Source organism: Urocitellus parryii, chromosome 12, assembly GCF_045843805.1.
Source record: "Urocitellus parryii isolate mUroPar1 chromosome 12, mUroPar1.hap1, whole genome shotgun sequence".
Classification (NCBI taxonomy): Eukaryota; Metazoa; Chordata; class Mammalia; order Rodentia; family Sciuridae; genus Urocitellus; species Urocitellus parryii.
Window position 1 is genome coordinate 92,316,286 of NC_135542.1, and position 14,576 is coordinate 92,330,861.

At 41.3% G+C, this 14,576-nt stretch overlaps 1 protein-coding gene across 1 annotated transcript; it reads left to right on the top strand.

Moving 5' to 3' along the window:
• The first annotated feature begins 6,028 nt into the window (after positions 1 to 6,028).
• Positions 6,029 to 12,832, top strand: LOC144249682 (uncharacterized protein C2orf78-like). The gene is made up of 3 exons (XM_077791821.1): positions 6,029 to 6,125; positions 9,348 to 10,112; positions 10,917 to 12,832. Exons 1-3 carry the CDS (start codon positions 6,029 to 6,031, stop codon positions 12,830 to 12,832), a joined length of 2,778 nt encoding a protein of 925 aa, XP_077647947.1.
• Positions 12,833 to 14,576: the final 1,744 nt, after the last annotated feature.

Sequence of the window (14,576 nt, forward strand, 5' to 3'; positions counted from 1 at the left end):
TTAAGGTGACTCTCTCCACACCTACCACAGCCAAACTATAAGGCCATCCATCCAGGATCCATTTAAGCAATTTCAAATCTGTTCCTGCTAATGCCACGTACCATTCTGTTCTCACAGGCCTCATCTGACTACACATGACCTACCTTCCAGCCATTCCTGAGGAAGCCACTGACCCTCACACCCAGAATTCTTAGTGTTGCTCTCTCAGATACCCTTCTACCTTTTTAAAAATATTTTTTAGTTATACTTGGGCTCAATACCTTTATTTTATTTCTTTATTTACACGTGGTGCTGAGGATCAAACCTAGCGCCTCGCATGTGCTAGGCGAGTGCTCTACTGCTGAGCCACAACCCCAGCCTCTACTACCTTTTCTTAATAGCACTCAAGAGTCAAATTAAATTCATCATATTTACTTCCCCTTCATCTTTCTCCTCTACAAACATTAGAACTCATTTGAGATCCCTGGCTTCAAGGAATATACATTGTCCTGACCCCCACCCAAGATATATTTCCTCTCTTTGTGTTTTCCACATATCATCTTTAACTTCACTAACTGCCACACTGGACCAGAAACAGCAGAGACAAGAAGTGGCTGATGTATTCAGTGAGAATCCTCTCTCTACAGGCAAAAATGTTAATGTCTTGAGCCTGGAAGACAAACCCCAGGCCATGGGGATAGGTTAAGAGAGATAACTGGGGGCAATGGAGGAAAACAGGTCAGTCCATTATGCCTATTAGCATGTCCCTCAGGCTGCTCTTCATAATATGCACAACTGCCAGCTTGGCTAGAAACACAGAGGCTTATAGGGCCCACATTCTACAGCCTGTCACTGCTCACCCAGTAACATGGTTTGATCCTCCCCCTTCAATCTATCTTAATTCCAAGCCTGTTGCCTGGTCCTTTCTTGACTACCAGGTCCTCCCAACAATCTTTGTTCAATTATTCAGGACTGTCCTCCTGACCCCCTCTTTGTGTTTCTCTCAGAAACTCATATTGTTACCACACTGGGCCTCGAAACTCGGCTTACATATGTCCCAAAATAACAGGATCAAGAGGCCAGGCTTATTTTCCTCACTGGCAGAGGCTCATCTGCATGCCAGGGAGTTAATGTTAATTACTCATTAAGCAGACCCATATGCTCTTACCATTGGCACAGAAATCATTCACCAAAAGTTTTACAATGGTCTGAAGGTGATAACCCTATCATCGAATCTTTCTGTTGTAGGAAAACAAGTTATACATTGGGGTTCTCCTGGGGAACTGACTGATGCTGAATCCAGAGCTTTGGGATGAAAATTACCTTATAGAGACAATTTAGAACATCTGGTTTATAGAGATGTTTTCCATTCCAACATCACTAGATACTGGTCTAAGGGAGAATTATCACCTGCCATGAGAATGGATTCTCTGCTAATTAAGGACAAAAATAGGTCTGACTGAGGAGACTTTGGGGATATGGAAGGGTATTTCTCAATATAATAAATTGAAAAATGTTATCTATCGTAACATTTCCTTTCATAAGGAATTGTACCTTCACAGTATGTGTATTAAATCCCTATGTTTTAGGGTCCAGACCCATTCAAATACCCAATCAAATTTTGTGATGCCTCACAAAAACCTATATTATGTTAAATGTGTAAAGTGTATGCTACAACAACATTTGAACTCTATGCCAAAGTTCAGCACAAATTATAATGACTCTCAAAAGGCTCCTTGTAAAATTAAAAGTACCATGGCAGGAGGCCCCTTAAGTACCATCCACGTAGGAACTACTGAGGCACCTGAAACACCACACTAAATGGCTCATCTGGTGGCTGAGAGCTGGGACTGTTGTTTTGACTGCAGCGGAGACATTGCATCAGCAGGTCCAAACACCCATTACCTTCAACAATTCCATAAGAATGTTACCAAGACCTGGCAAACTCAACAACATTTGGATCCCAGATAATTCAAACAAAATTCAACAACTAAAAGATTCTATTATTTGACTAGGAGAATAAGTATAACATTTACAATGGGCTCAGAAACTTCAGGGTCATTGTAATATCACCCAATTTTGTGTCACTAGAGATACATATGATGACACTGAGACACAATGGCAAAATGTATGTAATCACCTAATGGACTTGACTTTTTTCATATCAATACTTGTTTGAGTTAAAAATCACAATCTCAGGTTCTGCCATAGAAAATGCAAAAACATCTACTTTTGAGAAGAAATTTGGGGCAGTTTAGCTAAGGGGATTTCTTCCCTCAACTCTTTGAAATACTTTTCTACACATATACCTGGGCTACTAGCTATAACTATAGAGTTCATTTCTATTCTAGTTCTGCACAGTCTTTCAAGCAGGTTGGAAATGATTAAACCATCAGGAAAATATGGTTCCAACAATAATCATCCTTGCAATGCTCCAAAGGACCCGAACTCCTGAGATCATGGAAAGTGCACCCTAAGTTTGAAAGGGATACAATGGCCTTCATTAAGGGAAATAGGCTCCCCAATGATAGGACCTGCTAAAATTGTTTTCCTAGAACTAACAAATCTGTTAATCTTCACCTTTATTATAATAGCCTTTCTTATCCCTGTTCTTAATTGTGTACAAAAAAAACATTTTCTTAATGAGGTGACCTGTCTGGCTCAAGCCCTCTCCAGAATACAGTCCAAATTTCTGAAACCACAAAAGGAGGACTGTGCCTGAGCCCCAAGTCTACTCCCACATATACTCTTCTTAAGCCTCAACCACAAGAGAACCCATGTTCTTTTCCAGAACTCTGAGAGAAGGGGTCCTCCTTCTTCACCGTTTCTCACCAAGAAGCAACCAGATCTGAAATCATTGCCACTATTCATTATGACTTTTCAGAGTCTGGAATAAAACATATGCAAATGACAACCCCAAAACAGTGTGGCCTAGGAAGAGGGACGGAGGGAAAACCAGAACATTGATAACATTGATCCTTTCCCAATACTTTTTTTCCCAGTGACATAAAAATCCCTGGGAAGGAAGCAAACATCACTCAGTGACAAGAAATCCCTGGAAAAGGGCAAGAATTGGTCCTTTCCCAATATATCCATTCTCAGGGATAGGACAATGCACCCTCCATTTTGGCCCTATGAAAACACTGCCAATAAAAACAAATTTCTAGTTTTTGCAACCTTTTTCCTGAATGCCCACGTCCTGTTAAAGCCTTCAATGGGTAAGTTACCTCCCAGTGTGTAACCTATATAAACCCAGACCAGCAGCCATTTCTAACCAAAAAGTCTGCCCATCTGATGCCTGACTCCATAGCTGAATAAAGGCTTTGCTGAATTCATGAGGTCTGCACCCGTCTCCATCATCTCCATCTCCTTAACCTATAGTAGCTGGGGATACCCTTGATTCCTAAGAGAACATAAGGAATAATCTGGCTTACAGATACTCACTGTATGTTCTTAGTCTCACATTACATGCCAGTATTATAGAAGCAAGCTATCTGAGGTATGCAACTGAGATAAAAAGAAAAAATATATACCCTGAAAAAGTTCTTAGTCTCACATTACATGCCAGTATTATAAAAGCAAGCTATCTGAGGTATGCAACTGAGATAAAAAGAAAAAATATATACCCTGAAAAAGTTGACATACTCCAAGCCATATCTTTATACCACCAAACATTTCACAATCCCTCTTAGCTAAGAATTATCCCACACACAACCAGCAAAAAGATATATATATATATATATATATATATATATATATATATATATATTCCATAATTAGCAGTGTAAGAGATGGGAAAAATAGGCCTGTAAATGCAATATTTATCTTTATTTATGAGCAATTTTTTCTATATATGCGCTTGATTTCCTGTGGGTTCTTGACATTGTGAATCACACTATCTACTCACTGTCTCTAAGGAAGTCCAAAAGTTAAATAAAGGTCCATTGACAACTAACAGAATATTATTTTTTTAAAAAACACACGACTATAATCCCAGCAGCTTGGGAGACTGAGGCAGGAAGATCGCAAGTTCAAAGCATACATCAGCAATGGCAAGGTGCTAAGCAACTCAGGGAGACCATGTCTCTAATAAAACATAAAATAGGGCTGGTGATGTGGCTCAGTGGTAGAGTTCAATCCCTGGTAAACCCCCACCACCACAAAAAAAAAAAGGTTACCACCAAGAAAAATGAATAAATCCCAGTTGTACTCCCCCAAACCAGCTCAGTACTCATATATATATATTATTACCAATTCAGTCCTGACTGACTTTATCACATTACAAGAGAAAGTGGTGAAACTAACACTCTCCAGGGGATCAAAAGCAAAAGCAATTTAGATGAAGTTGTGCTGAACAGACACACCTCTTACTTGGGTGCACAGCATAACCACAATGCTTTTTCCACAAGCCTCTCTTTGCATGTCTACACAAATCCATCAGGCTCTAAGCAACATAGTGAGACCCTGTCTCTAAAGAAAAATAAAAAGGGCTGGGGATGTGAGGTAATGGGAAAGTGTCCCTGGTTTAAATTCCAAGGACCCGTCCACTCAGCAAAAAAAAAAAAAAAAAAAAAAAAAAAAATTAATTGCCTCTTTTATTAACACAAAATGAGACCTCAATGAGTTAACTTGTTTCTAACAAAAAGTTAAAATTTAAAAGTCCATGTTACCCTCTCCTTTATTTATGTTATCCATACTTTTTTATGTTCTCTTAATGTTCTAACTTTTCTCCTGGCCTGCCACCCAAACATGCAAGACAAAGAATGTGAGAAGCCCAAGATTCTATAGTGGCTGTTTGCATGGGGGAGGAAGTCACAGTAACTGCCACACTGGATCCTCTTACATGAGAAGAGAGAGAGGATCCTCAGTGCCTCTCACATATGAAAGAGGCTGATGGCACAAAGTCTACATGGCCAAGGAGCTGTCCTCAGGGAGTTATAAGTTAAAGGAGTACAACAAAACTCCAGAGAGGGAAATTTTACAGGCAACTAAGTCTTCCACCTCTCTAGAGTTTCTGCTATTGTTCAGAGTTCATTTTTCAAAGAATCAACTCACAGAAAAAAAGACCCCTGCTTCTGCAAGTTAAAATAAAGTAATATCAATGTGTACAAGAATGCAGACTCAAGGCTTGTCCATGAAAAAATGTCTACAATGAAGAGGGATGGGGGAAGGAGAGCAGAAGAGAGTTACCAGTCTAACCTGGCCCAGCCCAGGCCAAAGAAAACAGGGATCTAGGAGAAACTAAAGAGAATCTTGGGCCACATCATTCCCCAGAGAATGCACTCAAGGAACTTCCCCCTAGGGCTGGGATTGTGGCTCAGTGGTAGAATGTTAGCCAAGCACTCGTGAGGCACTGGACTTGACCCATGAATAAAATAAAAGTATTGGGTCCATCTACAAATAGGGAAAAAAAAAACAACTTTTTAACCCCTTTCTGAATCCTTGAATACTGCAGTAACTTCAATAATCAAATCAACTTCTGTGGTTCCAGAACCACTATACTTGCTCAACCTAGATGTCTCTTTCTTCCATCTCCAGGGATATTAACTGCATATGTTAATAAAGTAATGTATTATTATTACCTCTTATAGTGTGAAACATAATTTATAACATATTCATAATATTTTAATGAACATTTAAGAGGAACACAGAGATGATATCCCTAACACAAGAGCCTGGGGGAGGGGAGCCATGGGGTGAGCCCATTATGTCCCTCCTGCAGGGCTCACCTACCAGAACTGAGCCATTTAGTTTCTATTATAACTTTCCTGTCACTTTCTCCACCCAATCAACTCTCTTGTCATTTTCCCCACCCAATCCCACCTTCTCCTTCGGAGTCTGACCACTCTATTGGCTACTTCATACCTTTAAACGGCCAGGTTTGTGACATCATTCTCCCACCAAACCTACTGCCACCTGCTAGAATCTTAGGCTTGCCATGTAGTTGTAAACAAATTTGAATCATCGCAAGTGACCAGTGACCAGTGACCAGTAACCAGTCATTAGTGTGGCCAGTAAACAGTGACCAGTGAACTCCATACTGGGAAACATGCATTCTCTAGCCTCAGCCACCCACGCATCCTCTAGGGTGATCTCCTCATCCTTTGTATCTACAATTGATGTGACCTCTTCTCTGACCATGTCAGGTGAGTAAAGAAACTTTTTAAAGCTTTTTATTAGACTTTTTACCTGCCTCAATTTACTAATGGAGTCAAAAGAGCTAAGAATAATAGGGGAAAGGATGGAACTAGAAATCTGGACACCTAATTTCATTTGGAATTTGACATGTACTAGGTATAGAACTGGACTATCTTACTCTCTCACAAAATCTGTTTCCTGATTTGCTACATGAGGATAACAGATTGCCCATGTTCTGGTCCCTTACTTTTCTTGCATCTTGAGGGGCGTGTTTATAGAGAATGAAATCCGATTTCATGGTTGTGTTGTTTCAACTGAAAGAGACAAAACCTAGGCAGGGTGGAAACCAAGAGGTTTCCTCTGTAACAGTTTCCCTTCAAAAAGATTTCTACTTCAGTATTTCAAATTTAGTGCCGTTCATAAAAGGGACATTCACATATTTGGGAGTTTTCTGTTTCAACTAGGTGAAAAGAGAAATAGGGAGAGAGGAGCAGGAGGACAGGGCTGTAAGGAGGCAGATGTTCTTGGGAAAGCAAGTTTGTGACTGTTTAAGCACACGGCAATAGGAACTCGGCGGAGGAAGAAAATATAAAAATAAAGGAGAAGAAAATGTTAGAAAAATAGAGATGAAGAGAATGATGTTGTTGAGAAAAAAAGAGGTTGGTTGGGATGGATGTGGAAGAAAAGCAAAGATTTTATTTAAACCAACAGACAGCATAGAGTGAATGTTCCCAGAGGCTGGTTTAGAGAATGTTTAGATTAACAGACCAGCAAGGAAACTAAGACTTGAATGAGGGTATCACTGGGGTAAGCAGGTTATCAGAAAAGTCACACTTGGCTGTTAGAGTTCTTCTATGATCGCTTTCAACACAGATGATGTTGACAGTTTGAACATGAACATTTTAGAAGTATGTTTTAGAAATGATTCTTCCTCCAAACATGCCAAGGAAAGTGGTTCTAGACAGAGCTGGGGAAATGGCAATTTCCGTGTCCTATTTTGTTCTGATTTTTAAACTACAGTGATTTCTAAAACATGTTTTGTCCAAACCTGCATCAGAAGGACACATTCCTTTGTGTGATATAAGCTGTCAAGGTGAAGCTGTTTTCCATCTTTACAACAGTTTTTTTTTTTTTTTCTAAAACAGACAATATACAAATGGTCATTGATGATTTCTAAATCTAAGAACCGAAAGAAAGAACTGTATAAGAATAAAAATTCAAGCTCACATCTCTAATTCCAAGTTTATTTAAATAACTATGTGAAGACGTTTTGTTTTGTCTACATTTCAAATAATTGTTTGGGGCTGGGGTGTAAGGTAGCTCAAACATTTTTGTATTAATATAAATGGGAGAAGAAAATGTCAGAATAAAAGACAAAAATTGTTTTAAATTTGTTATTTTATTATACTGTGATGGTTTTCTCAGACTTTAGGGACAAGACTTTTCTCTAAATGTGATAATAAACCAGGCTTCTATGATTTTGTTAAAGCATTTTTTCTGTTTTTTGAATAATCAAAAGGATTATCAGAAAATGTGTTTATATTAATTGAAATATCTACCTAGTGGAATTAATGTCTTTTATTTGGTGTTGGTAATCCTTAGAGGAAGAGAAACAAGAACAGTAATGACTTTACACTTATTGGTTTTTTCTCTAGTATGTACAAAATTTCTTTCATCCTTCCTTCTGTCCTCATTCCCTTCTTCTTTCCCTCACTCCCTCCATTTCTCTCTCCTTCCCTCCCTGCCTTGCTCCTTATGCCTTCCTTCCTTCCTCTCATTCATTCTTTCTTTCTTATTTTCTTCTCTTCTTTCCAGTTCTGAGGATTGAACACAGGGTCTCATGAATGCTAGGCAAGCATGCTACACAAGCTATATCTCCAGGATATTTTATTTCTTTTCTCAGATAGGATCTTGCTGAATTGCCCAGAGTGGCTTTGAATTCCTGGTTTCCTGCAATCCCACTGCCTCAGGCTCCCGGGTGCTGGGACCAGAGGCCCACCACAGCATGCCCAGATTCATCATGGGTTTTGGCTTTAGTTTTCGCTTCTCCACGTGGCTACCCATCTGTTCACCCTACTTAAATTTGTGTTCACTTTACTTCAAATTTGTGTTCACTTTACTTAAAATTACACACATTTTTAGTATAGTTTCTCTGTCTATATGTACAGCTTGAGAATGCATTCAAACTCACCTTCAATTATGAGCTTTGTTTTGATTAAGAGTATTCACTAAAATCAAAGAGAAACATTCACTTTCATAATATTGTATGCATGATAACAGAACTCATTTCTTAGCAAATTTCATATACACTCACTTTTGCTCATATCCATATGTTCATTACTACGTAGTCATTCCTTTTAGTTCTGAGCTGTGTTTGACTTTTGCTTCTATCTTTACAGAACATACTGTAACTCCCTCCAAATGAAACTTTTTGTAATACCTATTTATCAGTTGTAGCTCAAGACAATACTTTTATTTTATTTATTTTTACATGGTGCTCAGGATTGAACCCAGGGCCTCGCATGTTTCAATTTCTTTCAAGAAGCATTTCTTGAGAAACTGAATTTCAGGTAGTCATTTTCATGTAGGATCAGCAGTTAGGCTGAAAGAGGGCAAAGAATGACGCTTAAATTATCATTTGGATGGTCAAACTGAACTCTAGGAAATATCATGTGACCTGGACAAACAAAAGGAGATACTAAAGATCACTGTGGTGATATCAGTACGATTTTCTATGAACAGGGAAAAACAAATTTCTGTATCTCCAGATTTCTGGTCTTTGGAACAAGAGTCCTGGCCAGGGAGAAAGTTTCCATAATCTGTTGCGGATTCTGAAAAAGTCAGTCTCACTTCCCTGACCCTTGGTGTACTCATTTGCTAACTGGTAATGTTGGGGTTTTCTCTGAGTTCGAAAATACTTCAGTTCTAGGGCCAATTCAGGAGTCAATACTAGTGCAGGCTCAAAGGAAAGGTAGGACAGGTAGAAGGATGCTTATAGGGAACAATGTGTGAAGCAGACCACTTGGGACTTCTGTGCCCAATTTGAGAGAAAAGGCAGGTAATCAGAAGAGTACTTGCAGCCATCCTAAATGGAGTGATTTGGGGTCTCTCAATGATTATTGAAATCAGGGCCCTCCTGATTACTACAACAGTAAGATGTCATTGTTTCTTGACTATTGTAAGAATCTGCCTGTCTCATCAATATTTTCACCACCCTCTTCTTCCTACAGAAAATTTCCAAAATTCTTCTTTACATGGAAATGCTGATTCTCTGCAGCTCTCTCTTCCTGTGGTGACCAATGCAGCTTCCCTGACAGGAAGTGTCTGCAACTTCTCCAGAGCCTCTGCTCCAGCTGCCACTTCAGCATGGTTACTGCCCTCAACCTGTGGCACCTCCTTCCAGCCACTCATGGGCAGTGCCTCCCTTTATCAACATGCTAGCACAGCCATGGTGTCTGGGGTTACTGGCCGGAACCAGACTCCCATGGCACCTGCCCCCTGTCCAAGTATCTCTGAGTGGTATATCCCAGGAAGTGCTGAAAAGAGCTCATCTTCACTCAGGGACTTTAATCTGACTGTCAGGTTAAGGCAGATTACAGCAGATTCTTCCCTATCTATGGCATTCCAGGATGACAAAACTTCCGAAGCCAATGTCATGATCCCTGGGTATCCACTACTATCGGGTAGGCTTGTCCAGGTGACACTACCTCAGATTCCAAATCAAGGACATTGCCTCTCACTACCCCACCAAGAAGGAAGCCAGGTCTACTACTATGATCAAAGCTCTCTGGGGACTCTGCTCTCTGGAGAACATTGGCCCTGCCTGCAATCCTATGGCTCTGTGCCATATGCAGGAAGTAGTGCCGCTGCCCCTCAACCAGAAATGGTGACAGTGCTAAAGGAAGTTCAGCCCACAAATGCCCTACCATCAGTCCCTACACCTGTGACCTACTACTCTGTGTCCACTCAGAGTATAGAAGGAACAAATTTTCAAGGTGAGTACAAACAGCAAAAAGGGGAAGGAATAAGATTACCATTCGAATGGAGGGTCCAGTTTTCAGCTGGTAATTGTGCGTCCACACATCCCTAGAATTCAAGTGCTGAGATTTTAACCACAATCTTGTTCAGCAGTCCCCATTTTCAGACTCTGTAAGAGAAGCATGCAGCACAGCATAATGGCCACCCATGCATTTAAGAGACCTCTAGGAGCACACGGAAGGAAGCGGCTGTTCACTATTTTTGCACTCAGTCCAGCTGCACAACCACACTATAAATATATTTCCCTAATTGTACTTTGGTTTAGAAAAATACATCAACACATATCAGGGTGTGACAGTTTAATTGTCCCTTAATTGACTGCAGGATTTAACCTCTGTATGTAGAGATGCTGCCCAAAGCAGGAGTCCAAAACCAACGACCATTCACATTGATCTCATGAGCAACAGCTCCACCCTCTCCTAGTTCATGGTGTTAAGTGTTCTTACATTCTGGGGAGAGTGGAGAGAATTGAGAGGCCCCTATATGAGAACGAGAGACTTCATGAAAGAGTTTTTCTGGGTTTCCCACAGAGGAGACAAGTGCTCTACCAGAAACCCATGCTGCCATGGTGATGAACCAGCCCAAAAGTAAGACTTCAAGGGATCACCTGTAACTAATATGCAACTCTTAACAGATATCTGTCAGTGGTCCTTTAAAAGAGCTAATAGAAATGCTTTCTCCACAGTTGGTGGTTTCCCTGAATAGTGTGTAGCTGGGAAGGGGGAGCATCCTACTTACCATCGTCCTTGATTCCTTTGCAGGGATGGAAACTTCCCTAGGGATGGAGGCTTCCTTGGGATTGCAACCTCCAAGTCAGACATTTTGTCTTCCACAGCCTCCAGAATTCTCATACATCTGCAATAACAGAAAAAGCCAAATAAGTGAGAAAAACTCACAAACTGAACTTGGGGACATTTCCACAATCACTCCAGTCCAGAGTTCCACTGATTTCTTGGCATTGCCCCCAAATCAAAGCCAGAAACAAACAGAGATTAAGAATTTGTGTGAGATTAACACCATGCTCACAGAGCCGCTGGATGCCTACCAAATTGCCATGGAGAACCAGGATCCTCCACTACTCCCTTTAGACATCCCAGAAATCCACCGGCTTCTGGCCTCCGTTGGTCCTCTGGACCAAGAGGAGAAGCCACATTCTGAAAATACCCTTCTAGAAAGGAGTAGCTTGAGTCTTGAGGACCAAGGCACACTTGAAAATGGGACTGAATTTAGCAGTTGTTTTGGAGACCTCACTGCACTGCTGGGGGATATTCAACTTCCTGAGCTTTTCGATTCCTTGAAAGACCTTGACCAAGCTGAAAGTCCCACAATAACAAATTCCAATGACACCAGATCCATCATGGTGAATCAGGGGCAGGAAATCACAAGTGCCTTAAAGGGTCCTAGTGATCCAGTGAGGAACAAAAAACATAAAGCCTCAGAGTCTCCTCATGGAACTCCTCAGGCCAAAATGCAGCTAAGGGACCTAGAGGGTGCATTAGGAGGAGAAGTTGCTCACAGGGATACAGACAGCAGTAGGGCCAATGTGCACACAGCCAAGCACTCTAACAGCAAAGCTCAGGAAGCTGCATCCAGCAGGAACAGCAAGGCTAAGGGCCATGGGCAGGAAAAGACCAAGAGAACCAGGGAAAAAAATTCCAAGAAAGCCGAGGAGAGGAAGCAGCCAGGCAACAGAATCCAGGCGGAAGAGAAGCCAACTGTGCCCAAACTAAAGCGGAAGAGGAACCAACCTGAGCTTTGCCAGGAGTCCTTTAAAAAGCCTCGGAGCTGTCTCGGCATGCACATGGTGGAGTCGGTGCAGGTTTTCCATGCACTGGGGAAGAAGAATGACAAGAAAACTGGGCTCTCTTCCTCCCGGGCCCCGGGAAACTCAGGCAGTACCCAAGACCCCCGTACATGCCCAGCTATGAAACCAAGGCTGGTGGTTAAGGGTCCTGAGAAATCACAAGTCAAAGCCCAGAATCCAGATATCAGTGCTGAAGGAGAGGGTCCCGCTCCATCCATTTATGAGCCTCCACCACCTGGGAAGGTCAAATTGGTACCTTTGCCTTTTCTGACCCAGGAGAAACCTCCACCTCGACCAGTAATCAATAGGAGGCCACAGTCTCTGGCCTCACGGAGACCCACTGGGGCTTACCCTGCCCAGCCTGGCCCTGCTAGCTCAGCTCAACCCATGGCAGTCAACACATCCCAACCAGCTACTGCCAACCCATCTTGGATTCGTCCTGCCAAGCCAGCTCACCCCGTTTTGACTCATGCCATTCAGTCACGTGTGAGCGCTTCTACCCAGCCTAGTGTCCCTTGGTCTGCTGCTTCTGGGCCTGCACCCTACAAAACATCATCTTGTACTTCTCTTCATTGGCAACCCATTCCCAGGGTTGGGACCAAGCCCCAGTCACAACCGCCCAAGCCTCAAAACCAATATCTCCTCCAAGACTTTGCCTTACAACCAATTCCATGGAGGAAACCCAATGTTGCTGGGCAAGTAGTATCAACTCCCATCACCAAACAGCAGAGGCCAGAGCGGGAAGCCATGAAGAAGAAGGCTCAACAAGAGCGTGAGAATGCTGCCAAGTACACTGCTTTGGGGAGAGTGCAGTGTTTCATTGAGAGGGAAAGAGAGATGGAGATTTCTCGCTTCTATGGCTACACAATGTAAGAGCTGCTAAGATCAGTGGTGCCACTTAGGGACCAAATAGTTTTCCACATGTATCTAGATAGAGTGATACACATTTATTTATTCTCAGATGCTTTCAACGTTTAATAAACTTATACAAAGAAATGTAATATTATTCACTAATACATAATAAAGAGGCCTTCTGGTACCACTGAGAATTGTTAGAAAATAAAGAGGCCTTTCGGTACTACAAGGGTACCAAATAGTGTTCTCATATACACATAGATAGATACATGAGAATTTATTCATAGTTGAAAAGGTAGTATAGTTTAATAAAGAAATGCTATAGTATTGATTAGAGGGTAAGTAATAAAGAGGCTTTATATTGCCATTTGAATATCAAATAGTTTTATACGTATATATACAGAGAGGTACATAGATACAAAAGTGTTCACTTATATATTTTTAAGACTTAATATACTTGAATAAAGAAATGTAATAGTATTGTTTGAGAGATAAGTAATAAAGATGCTTCCTGGTACTGCTTGGGCATCACATAGTTTTCCACATGTGTAGATATAAATTTTATAAATATGTAGATACAAAGATACAAATGTATTCACTCTAATATATTTTTAAAGTTTAGTCAAATTGAAGGAAGAAATTCCATAGAATTGGTTAATAGATAATAAAGAGGCCTTGTGTTACCACTGGGCTATCAAACATTTGTCCTCATAGACATATGGATATGTACTCATTCCAATATACTTTTAAAACTTAATAAAATTGAATAAAGAAATGTAATGGAATTGATTAATAGATAATAAACAGGAATTTTGAGTTTGAATGGCTGTTAAATGTGGTTTATTTTGGTAGCGGTGTGGATCACAGCCTACATGAGAAGAAAGGAACTCAAATTTGGCCAGGATAATAGAAGTAAAGGCTAGGAATGGGGGAAAGAGGAAGGCATGTCATCCAGCACTAGGAAGGCAAAAAGAAGACAGATGTATGGGTTTACTGGAAGAATCAGGAATTGGCAAAATGGCTGACCAATAACACAATGTTTGAAACGAGGGTTAAAATGATAAAATGTCAAGCAAGTTGAAAATGATAGGAGACGGGTTCAGGTTGACCAGAAGAAATGCAAAAATCAAACAAAAAACTCTCATGGAGAATGGCTGAGTTTTGGTATACCTGAATGGCATTTTCAAAAATAAGATTCAGGGCACATCCCCACCATGATTGGGTCACTTAAGATCCTAGCTGGGAAAGGTGAATACAAAACACGGGGAATCTACCAGGGGTGTTACAGGGTTCTCAGTTACCCTGAGGGAAGCTGATAACTGGAACTTGGCCAAGTGAACTCAGCAGCATGAGGCCCACCCAGAACATGGCCTGGAATAAATCACCATTGACTCAACACCCATGCACCAGGGCAGCAGAGAGGCACTACTTGAATGAACCTTCACACACAAGGCCAGTACCACTCTGACACTTTACTAATGGTTGAGAAGCAAGGCCTCAATCTGAGGCTTGTGTCCTCAAGTCCTCAGTGTTGGCAAGGGCCCCCTGCAGGCAGCCAACCTGGCTTTTAGAGCACACCATAGAGACGTTGGGGTAGAGGGTGAAGGAGAGAGATCACACTTGAAAGGGGGTTAAATACTGAACTGAGAAGCCTGTCAGGTCCTCTTCCATTGATTCTGGCAGATGCTGTCTTCAGGGACCATTGCCATGAACCGAAGCTCACAAGGAAAACATCACTCCTTGGCTTCCATCTCCACCCAAC

Excerpts from the sequence above, each read along its gene's own strand:
- LOC144249682 (XM_077791821.1), top strand. The coding sequence starts at position 6,029 with ATGCATTCTCTAGCCTCAGCCACCCACGCATCCTCTAGGGTGATCTCC. Across the intron at positions 6,126-9,347 it reads CTCTTCTCTGACCATGTCAG|AAAATTTCCAAAATTCTTCT; the intron begins GTGAGTAAAGAA and ends TTCTTCCTACAG. Across the intron at positions 10,113-10,916 it reads AGAAGGAACAAATTTTCAAG|GGATGGAAACTTCCCTAGGG; the intron begins GTGAGTACAAAC and ends ATTCCTTTGCAG.